Genomic DNA, 11,134 nt, shown 5'->3' with positions numbered 1-11,134 from the left:
TTCAGCCTGGCACCTGTGGATCCTCTCTCTCACTCCCTCCCTCTCTCCCTCTCTCTCTCTCTTTCTCTCTCACTCTCTCTCTCTCCTCTTACAACATGAATCTGCTCACCTTTTTGCCCTGCATCCTGCTGGAAGTTCTCGCTGTCACCTGTAAGTAAAGCTGTGGACATTTGTGTTAGACTTCTTGGAGATACTTTTGATGTGTTCCTGAAGTTTGGCATGATTGGAGCTTTTTTAAAAAATGAACCTGGACTTGATTACTTCTTAAATGAAAGAGGAAAAGGTGATAAATATAAAGGTTTTCCAATTCCTAAACTGGGGTCCAAACACTGCTGCAAGTAATATTTATCTTCTTGAGAGCTGTATAATATAATGATTGTTAATTTTTTACCAAAACATTGGCTTCTTCACTTCTGCAGTCTTTCAGGGTCTCAGTATGTGTCTCAAAATCACTAAAAATGTCACTAAATGTTTTATTGTGATGAGAATTTACTTGTCAGCTTTTATTAATCATTGAGTTTTATACCAAATTATAAATTAAGCTGTTATCATTTCTGTCAGAAAATGCAGGCCCATCTTTATCAAGTCATATGAAGATGTTTTTAAATATATTAACAGCAATATTGAAATATTTTGTACATATTGTGTCTACTTTCTGGCTGTTACTCTATTTTTAATGTACCATTAAATTGCACATAACGTCTAAGCAATTTTTGTAAAATTGAAATGCATTTGCCCAGAGCAATTTTTTAGGTATAATATTGTATAATTTATGGAGATGAAATCATGTGGTAACCATTAAGCAAACATGAATTTATCAGGGATGTGGATAATGCTTTCATTATAATGTGGAAATGACATTCCTTTACACAGCCAGATGCCTGATGATGAGTATGAGTATGAGTGATTTCTATATGAGTGGTTAGAACTGTTAGCTGAATCTCTTATATGCATTGATGCCAAAGCATATCTAAGGCTGAAGAACTGTTGCTGAAGTCTGAGCACATTTGGGGATATTTCTGCTCTGTTCCAACCCTCTAGCTTTAAAGCTCCTTTTAGATTCCACAGGTAGACCAGCTTGGGACTGTGATATATTATATAAAGGACCTACTCTATATGTGGAACCATTATTTATGAGCTGAAACTGAAGTTGCATATCAGCTGATGGTGGGGATAAGGATAAAGATAAGCACATTTTCAGGAAACAATTTCATAACCTAAAACAAAAGAAAACAAAACACAAACTGACCCGTACTCTTTCTACTGACCATCACTGATTTATCGACTGGTGTTTAAGTAGCTAATAAAACCTGATGGGGTGGTGTGAAGTTGATTATTTCCTGATAACAGCACATCAAGTTTTATTCCTCTTATACCACAGGAATTTACTAACAATTATTTTAAAAAATTTATTAATGAAAGACATTTCATGCTTTTTATTTATTTAAAGTTAGATTTAATGTCATGGAATATCAGCAAGACAAGTTTGTTCAAATTATCACTCAGTCAGTCTTGTTTTCTCTCTCTTGATGTTAATAATGCAAAAAAAAAAGCAGCTTGTCATGTTACAGAGAAACCAGAACGTCCTCTACCCCGAAGACTTTCCTGTAGTGGAAAAACGTACAGACTGTTACAAATCACTGACACTGGAGACCCCTTACATTAAAGTTAAATGAACATCTCCTCACAAAAAGTTTCACCATATGCATTAACTGTTACTATGGAAATTATAACATTTTAGAACGAGTGCATTAATATGAATCTGATTTGACTTATAGATAGAACTGCTATCAGAACTTCTGATCAAATAGAATCGAGAACAGTGCTAGCACAATAAAAAAAAATAAAGATGAAGGTGCAATAAATTTCTGATGATTCAGTTCACTACTCGGGTTGTGTTATTGTTTGGTTCACAGTGGATTCAAACACAGACACAATCATCCTTTCGAGAGGGCTGTTCGCTTTCTTTCAGAAATGATCTTTTAAAAAAAAAGCGATAAGATTCTCTGCGGTTTCACTCTTGTGAGATTGCAAGCCTTGGGTGCTCTGTTGCATATTGAGTTTCAGTCCAATCTGTGTTTGTTTCACATGGCAATCCAATCACTGTCACAAGGTCAATACATTCAAGGGCAAGGCAACTACAGATGTATGGTGGCACTTTATGGGATGTATAGTGTATTCATCCCAGCATCACTGTTTGTAAAGAAGGGAGAGAATCACATCAGAGACTCGGAGCATTGTTTGGCAGGAAGTATAGTAGAGGATTGAGTTACCATGTGACAAAATTAGCACTCAGAACCTGAAACTTTGGGTTGTGTTACACGTCTCCTCCCTTTTATGCTCGCTTAGGCTGAGATGTAGATAGCCATAGATGAGTTAACACCAGGGGTGGACAATGTGATGATATAAGTATCATGACAAATGACATTACAATACACTTTTCTGAGACATTTGGACAGTTAAAACAAAAAAGTCCCTTTTTTTTTCTTGAATGCATTGGGTGCATTTTATTACCAAAGTGCATTCACATCATATATTACAAAATTGTTGATAAATATCATGACTTGATATTTTTGTCCTTTTTTGGTAGCCCTGTACAAACTTATATACACTAGTAAATACCGTAATCACATTTCTTCGCTTGTGTCTGAGGGGTGACATTTTGCCTCCTACTTGACACTTATAACATAATGTATAAAGATACATAAGTGACAGAGAATTTATTCAGATTTATTTTGTTTACACTCTAAGCTCTGCAACAGATATGTTTTTGGGTATGATATGATTTCTGATACAGTATACTATAATGCCTTGTGTTGTTTAATGCCACTGTATATTTCTCAGGTCAGGAGACGATGCAGGGCCGGATAATAGGTGGCTACGCCCCTGCACCCTACTCCATCAAGTACATGGTGTCCATCCAGACCATTGTGGGACAGCACTTCTGCGGCGGCACTTTGATTAACAAGTACTGGGTGCTGACAGCAGCACACTGCAATGTAGGGTAAGCTTCCTAAAGTCTCATTCAGGTGTGCTTATATAATGTGGCACTTTAATTTTTACAAATGCTGTATTGCAGATAATACTGCTAGCCTAGTTATACCAGCTGCCCCTGATGCAAACTAAGCCTACACACACACACACACACACAGAGTTGGCAGACAATAATAAGTAGGAATCAGAGTAAATATCCAAGCACTCTGAGAGACAGAAGGAGATATGAATTTAAATTTTAGGGCACAGGTTTTTGTGGTCTGTGACTTTGGAAGTAAAGTGCACTAAATGCATTAAAGATAAATATGACAGAAGAAGAAGCTCTGTACATTTGATTTACTGTGCAATATTCAGGTTCACCCAGTTCACCTTATTGAAAAATAAAAAGTGTAGACTAAGGTAATGAAACGTTATTCTGAAAATGTACTAGCACAAAAACATTAAATGTTTAAGGGTAGCAATAAAAATCAAAGTAAATGTTAAAAAAAGATAATCAAGCAAATAGTAATAAACTGTAATGGAACAGCATGCTGTAATTATGATATTGGAAGATAGTGCTTGTGTTTGTTGACTGGGACCTCTGGATATGTATCATTTAATAATAAGTGTAATAAAATGTAACAAATGCATTCAATCTAAAAAAAAAATAGTGCAGAAGAGACACTGGCACTGTACTTTTATATCTAACCTTTTATATCTAACCATGTCTGATTTACTATGCAATATTCAGGTTTATATTCATAACACTGCAGAAAATATGATCTAATCATACTGAATATGTATGTAGCTGTAGGAAATGTTAATCAAATTCCATATTTCAGTACTTCATCACATTTCCACTGTCCTTCTATGAGGAATGTGATCAATTTTATGTGTTGTATCTAGTGCTGGGAACATGAGGATTGTCACTGGAGATTATTCTGTAAGTGTGTATGAAGGGACAGAACAGTATCGCACACCACAGCTCCTAGTACCTCACCCACAGTACAACAAAATCACGAACAACGCAGACATCATGCTCATTAAGGTAAGAGACTACACAACATCATCTTCAATCCAGATGAAGACATACTTGCTTACCTTGGCCTGTTCTTTAGGACTTAATTTTTTAATTTCATGATTTGTTGTTAATTGTAATAGATTTCCAGTCATTAATAGGTCTCAGAAAGTGTTGATTCATTTTCAACACATTAATTCTGACTGTAATTCAAATCACAGAATCGTTGTTGTTTCTAGTAACAGCGTACACAAGAATCTGTATGGTGTATACTCCATATAAACACACTTAAAAATGTGCATAATATTTGAGATGTTGAAGTTCTCTGTGAGGAGACATTAGCATTTTTGGAAGGAGTCTCCAGTGCTAGTGCTTTGTAACTGTCAGAGATAAGACATAAAACTGTTCCACCATGGGAAAGAACAGAGAATGTTGCATTTGGCAGATTCTCTGTAACAAGCAGTGTTTTTTAGTCCTGTTAACTTCAAGAGAAAGTGAGTGAATAAACTTTGTGATAAACTTTGCAGAGATTCCAGAACAATAAATGTAACTATAAATAGATAATAATTATTACATGTTACTGTTGGGACATATAGTGTGGTATAGGAGGAAATTTATCTTTGGGGTGGTAACAGTAATTCTGCTTTGAATCAGGACATATCACATCACCCTGTTGTTGATTATTTTTGTATAACAGAGCAACCTGATGTGATTTATGCCTTACATATGAATACCTAAAAATAAATAAATAAAAATTAAATAATTGTTACTATTACTACTACTAATGATAATAATATTAGCTGTAGTAATAGGAGGAGTAGTAGCAATAATAATCATACCAGTGGGATAAAGTTATGTACTGTTTATATGTGGAAAGCTCATGTTTTATTTGCACTGAAATGGGTAGCCAGTGTAACTGTTAGAATATGTATCTAGTGTGTGCTGAGTTCCTGGAATGATTGAAGCATCCAGCAGCTGAATTTTGAATATGTTGAAGTTTAGTGATTTCCAAAAGAAAAGGGTATTGCAGTAATATAAGTGTGAAGTTGACTTATGAAAGCATGAGTCAGGGTTTCATAAATTTGCACAATGTTATACAGCTCAGAAAGTGAAGCATTCGGGTAAATGACCTGATAAAATGTTGAATATTATTGTTTTAAAGTAAGTGAAACTTGAAATTGCTCAGGTCACAGAATTAAATACCGCACTGGGACATGGGTAAATGTCATCGTCTGTCACTGATTCTTCTCTTTCTGGTAAACTGTTTATTTGGCTTGACAGAGCAGCCTTAAAAAAGAAAGTCCACTAGTATCTCATTCTATTACACTGTTAGAAGAAAAATAAATGAACACTGTACTGAGTTTTAAAATGCACTGTGTTACTTGAAAAAAACCACCATTTTTGGCAAATATAATAACTGTGATAAACTACAGCAAAGGACAATGTAACCTTTAAAAATATTAAAAATTAATACTGGCACAGCTATATGACATTTTTCTGCACTCTCTGTAAACTCCTTCTGGTGAAAGTGTTTTTACAGATATAACATATTACATGTAAGTACATAATTTACATGTACTTTAGACCATCTTCTTAATTTTGTCAAAAGTTTTATTGGCATTTACCTGTAGATACAATCATCCCACTCACATCCCTCACAAAAAAGTCCTTCACCTCCTCCATATTGAACACCAAAGAGCTCCAAAATCCTCTTCAATGTTGCATGGAGATCTGGGGAAATGCCTTTGGACTGACAAACCAGGATGGTGTTCCCTATTTATTTTAAATGGGGGACCAGAGGGTATGTTCCAGTTATAGGGAAAAAGTCTGACAGATGAACCTTGGATTCAGGAGGAACAAAGTAGGTTCTGCTCAGGACATGGAACTGTAGACCGCTTTTATAGTCTTGCACAGCTTTGGTTGGGGTCATGGGAGTATGCTAATCAAGTCTACATGTGTTTTGTGGATTTGAAGGAGGCATATGATTATGCACCTCGATATTTGGACATTGTGGGACATTCATATGATCTGGTCTAGAGTTGTGTCCACATTCTTGGTGTTAAGTCGAAACCATTTAATGAACAACTGACTGCAAAATACCACACTGTTTCTTATGAAGAGTCACACATTTGAAAAGTCACAGAGTTTGCTAACAAAGTTGATAAAGTCAGCAAAGTTGGCTAGTCATTGATCAAGTATGCTAATGGTATACCTGATCACTAAGACACACCCAGCTATAATCAGTTAATAACCAAGAACTAGTGAGTGCCAGCAGCAAGTTATCTGGCCCTCATGCCCTGGTAGGCCTTCAACATATTGTCAAGACACATTTGTTGATCAAAACTTCACTGGTAGGAAGCATGACCCTTAGCCTTACCAGATCCAATAAGTAGAGGTTAAATCCCTACTGCTTCAAGGCACCCATAATGTCCTCATATTCATCCCAATGCTAGTGAGTCATTGGTCATGCAAACATGGTGGACATGGTACTCTTATGTTTCTCATTTGCATGTTCCTTGGATCAACTGTTTCTTGACCTAAAATTGGTGGAATTGTAACAAAACAAGAGAACGTTTTCTCGTGGGTCCCAGTTTGGGTGCCAGAGTGAGGTGGGTTCTGTCAAGGGTCTGCAATGGCAGTAACCGATTCCCAAAGACCTCAGTGAGGAGTGTAAACATTTAAATTTACATTCACTCATTTGATTGATGCTTTTATCCAAAGTTACTTACCATTGAGTGTAAGCACAACCTTCTGATCAGTAGCCAAAAGCCACTGATCCACCACTGCAAAGAAAGTGTTCTTTACCATTGTAAAGAAATTCTTAGCTGGCTTTTCTTGGCTTTTGGTTTCTTTACTTCTGTAAAGAACTGGAAAATTACGCAGCCACGAGAGCTCCTTTGACAGATTCCGGAGCTGCACCATCTGACTTCCTGGTTCACACAGACTTGGTGTCCTCTGCAGTAGACTGAAGGGTTGTGATACATTGCTGTTCTTTTGTACTGTGGCCTGAATTCAAGGCAGTCTAGATTCAATTACTGCAAACATCAACATAACTCTGTAAAGAGTGCCTTTATGTGCTGTTCAAAGAGTTTTTCACGGCATTAGAAGACAAAGTTTTAGTTGTCGATGTTGCTGAAAGCTCCATAACTTTTCAGTGTTCTCAGTTTGAATGTCACTTATGTAACTTAATAACTGTAAATTAAAGTTGACCCCAGAGAAGAAGACTGCGCCATTAGTGGTAACTGAAAACAATATTGTTTCACATAATGGTATTTGGCATTTAAGTATCCTCAGACTGGTTGCTCTTTTACTATATTCGGTGTAAAAAGGAGGCATGTGCTGATAAAAAGTGATACAACGTACTGTGATATTCAAAAGGCATTGGACAATTTTTGTTCATTTTGCCCCCATTTGAAGGCTGCATTATGAATGATGTCATAACAATGTTACTTTAACTCTAACCTTACCCTTTTCATACATACTGCTTCTTTCACCCATCCAGATGCAGACTCCAGTGATTGTGAATAACTTTGTGTCCCCTGCACCGCTGCCCCGTCAAGGGGACAACATGGCAGAGGGTCGAGTGTGTCGTGTATCTGGCTGGGGATTCACTAGCCCCACAGGGGGTATCCCTACATCACTTCACACCGCCACAGTGCCCATTGTCTCCAGCGCCCACTGCAACAGCACAGACTCCTACGATGGCAACATCACAGAAAACATGATCTGTGCTGGCTATGCTGGTGGAGGAACAGATGCTTGCAGTGTAAGCTACACATTTGTGACATTATTTCAAAATAATTGTCACATTATGGATTTTTAATCGGAGCCAAAATCAGTGTAGTCATAGCAACTCGCTTATTAGCTAGTAAAGTAACTACAGATCTCAGATGCAACCAGAGTGAAACAAGTGGACAACCACTTAATCAAGTTTAACAGAAATAGACTTGTTCATAAAATTTGAATTAATAGAGTAAATATAAACCGTTTCCGCATGTGATTTCAGGAATATGTTTAGGAATATTGACATTTGCTTTGATTGTGCAGGGTTTATAACACTTTCCACTTTGCAGGGTGACTCTGGCGGGCCACTGGTGTGTGAAGGTCGTGTCTACGGGATTGTGTCTTGGGGAAACGGTTGTGCAGATCCTCAGTATCCTGGAGTTTACACTGCTGTGTCGAAGTTCCGCAAGTGGATAGACAACACTGTGTTTGGCTTTTATGGCAGCTGTGGAAAGAACTAGACTGCACTACCTCAATACCTCTTCAACCATAAACTTGAAACCACAAAGAGATCAACATGCCAAATTCCATGTTGTTAGAGTACATCTTCTTGTTGTGTTACTATGTTAATAATGCTAAATATAACTTATGATGATTTATACCACCTTCTGAATTCTCCATTTGGATTGGAAGGAGTCTCCAGTGTTGGCACAGTTGTTATAACAGTCAGAGGTAAAGCTGTTGCTTTAAAATTTTCAGATAATGAGAACACTTCAGGACAGAGGTCATTGTGTTTTGCAGTTTCTTGGTAAGCTGCATTTTTTTCTGTTATTAACTTCATGAGAGAAAAAGAGAAGCTGGTGAGTATTGAATGACTGTTTATAACTGCTATAATAAGTGATAACATGAATTAACTTGTTTCACAGATGTTTCACAAATGTAACTATAAAGAGATAAAAAAAAAAGTACAGCATGTCATTCTTTAATTTAAAAAAAATCATTGGCAAGTCATTGGTGTTATACTGGTGGTATAAGAGGAATAAAACTCTTAGGGATATACTGATCACGAAAACTTTGTGAGTAACTTCGGGATGGTTGATTAAATTTCTTATAAGAGCACACCCCCCAATTATTTTGTTCTTTACTTAATAACTAGCTATTTTGTTCCTTGCTTAATAACTAGCTTAAGATAGTAAAAATAGTTTATTTATAGTATAGTATATAAAAATAATATTTTAAGAAATAATAATGCCTCAGTTTTACTTGGCTAATGTGACTGAGAGTGTGACTGAGCCGAGTGAACTGTTGTGTATGTTCTTTAGTAGGTGCCATATTGTGTAGCACAAATATCATATTAGTAGATCCAAAAAATATAGTGTGTTCCTACCAAAGAAATACGATTGGTTATAAATCTAATATAAATTATCATTTTTCTCAGAAATCCCATTTTATTAAAATTTCTAAAATGAGCTAAATTTGCAAAAGGCTGCAGACACAACTGTGCCTTTGCAAGTCATAAGCAAAAGACACTATAGACACAACTAAATACAGACACACGTCTAAGTGTTATTTTGTTTGTTTAGTTTGTTTATTTTGTGAGGACCTTCTTATAGAAACCTTTCCCTGTTGTTTAATATCGCCAGACCATGCATTAATAACAGCTGTCATGATTTAGACAGTTTAGCCAACATACTTTTTTTTATGTACGTTATCCGTTTGGTTTTACATTTGTGTTTGGGTTTTGAAAATTGGTCTTAGATTATTGGCAAACTGACCAGTTTACTAGTTATGCCAGTAAAGGCCTGGTTAAGATTACAGAGTGTTATCCGATAACTAAACAGTACCTTATTAATGTCTCAGAGTAGTGTGAGGATGTGTACATCACAAAGCAATTGAATGTCTGTGTTCTGGAGTGTAATAAATTGTTAATTGTATAAACACTGTTTGGTATTTTATTTTTCATTTAAATTCATTTCATTTACATAGAAATAAATGAAAGTATGTACAAAGCAGTTCTGTACCATATACTTAGATGTGATATAAAACACAAATTCATAGCAAATCAAAGTTTGGGACTCACACTAAAACCGTCCTGCTGTGTTGTTGCTATAAAACTACTTACTTGTGTGATTTAAAGGTGTTTTTTTTTTTTTTTTTGGAGAAGGTCAAAAAACATTAGTGTGATTGTTTGGCTAGAATTTGTCATGGGTCACTGTTACAAACTGACTCTTTGTACTTGAATGAAAAGTAAAGGCATTACTGTAGAAAGCTACAGCCTTATGTCTCTTCTGCTTACTGTTTTTTTTTTTTTTTTTTTTTTTTTACAAACATTACATTCATCAATCAGGTAAGGTGAATTTTTCTTTCGTAAAAATTCAACGAGAAAAAAATGCAGTCGTTTTTTTAAACTACAACTTTATTCAAATAGGCAGTCAACAAAGATAACAAAGCTTTGGCAGCTAACATTTTATTGTCAAGAACGTTGAATATTAACTGCATAGCATTAAGGACTAGCTGTAACTAATAATAAACCTTTATAGCACTGCACTGTAGACTGTAAAATATATAAAATATTGTACGTTTTCCCTTCAGTCAACAGAACAAACAGACAAAAAGATAATCTCACTCTTCTCTTTTGTCTCACCAATGGTGAGAGTGTCATCACTGCTAGCAAGAAATCCTAGCAGGCAGAGAAAAAAAATTACCACTGAAACCCAAGTGTTTGTCGTTGGACAAGATGGAAATAGTGAGTCAAATAATTAGCAGCACATTTTTTTTTACTGATTTGACACAAAGCTGCGTTTCATCTGTCACAATAACTGAAGTGTCTGGATGGTGGCTTCCAGCTACACAGCACTCTGTGTAGTATGTTAGCTTCTTGTCATAACCAGGGTTAAAAATCACTCACTCGTTGCACTTGGAAGTGTTAGGTGTTGTTGCATTTAGGTGCCATATTTGCCACAAGCACTGCTTTAAATCTACTGGGCCTTTAGCTTGTTTGTTCTGAGTTTTGAGCACAAGTTTGTAAGGAATTTTTCGTTGGGAAAACAAACCTGTTAATCATAATCATCACTAACTAGTTTGATTTGACTGTTAATCATAATCATCACTAACATCACTAACTGTTTTTGCTCTAGTTAGCTATGTTAGCTAGCAACCAAGTGTTTTAATCTGGATTTTTCCAGTTCCATGCATCATTTAACAAAATCTGAAAGTTTCTGTCATTCTGTCAATGTGGTAAATCAAAATCTGTTCTTGCACACGTTCCGCTTAAATCCAAGTTATGATCATACTATCAATGTTCTTGATGTTCTTTATGTTCTTTATGTAATAAAAAATGCATCAGGGATTGTGCTGCATCACATCACCCTGTTGCTGATTATTTTCTTATTATTTTCTTATAGAGGAACACATTTAATG

The 11,134-nt window shown here is 35.9% G+C and overlaps 1 protein-coding gene across 1 annotated transcript; it reads left to right on the top strand.

Annotated features, from left to right (window-relative positions):
- On the top strand, positions 1–9,903 carry zmp:0000001088 (trypsin). Its single transcript, XM_026921223.3, has 5 exons — positions 1–150; positions 2,845–3,004; positions 3,880–4,021; positions 7,494–7,757; positions 8,065–9,903. Exons 1-5 carry the CDS (start codon positions 96–98, stop codon positions 8,233–8,235), a joined length of 792 nt encoding a protein of 263 aa, XP_026777024.1. The 5' UTR covers positions 1–95; the 3' UTR covers positions 8,236–9,903.
- Positions 9,904–11,134: the final 1,231 nt, after the last annotated feature.

Source organism: Pangasianodon hypophthalmus, chromosome 16, assembly GCF_027358585.1.
Source record: "Pangasianodon hypophthalmus isolate fPanHyp1 chromosome 16, fPanHyp1.pri, whole genome shotgun sequence".
NCBI classification, from domain to species: Eukaryota; Metazoa; Chordata; class Actinopteri; order Siluriformes; family Pangasiidae; genus Pangasianodon; species Pangasianodon hypophthalmus.
Note: the sequence above shows the minus strand (reverse complement) of the source record. Positions and strands in the feature narration are given on the sequence as shown.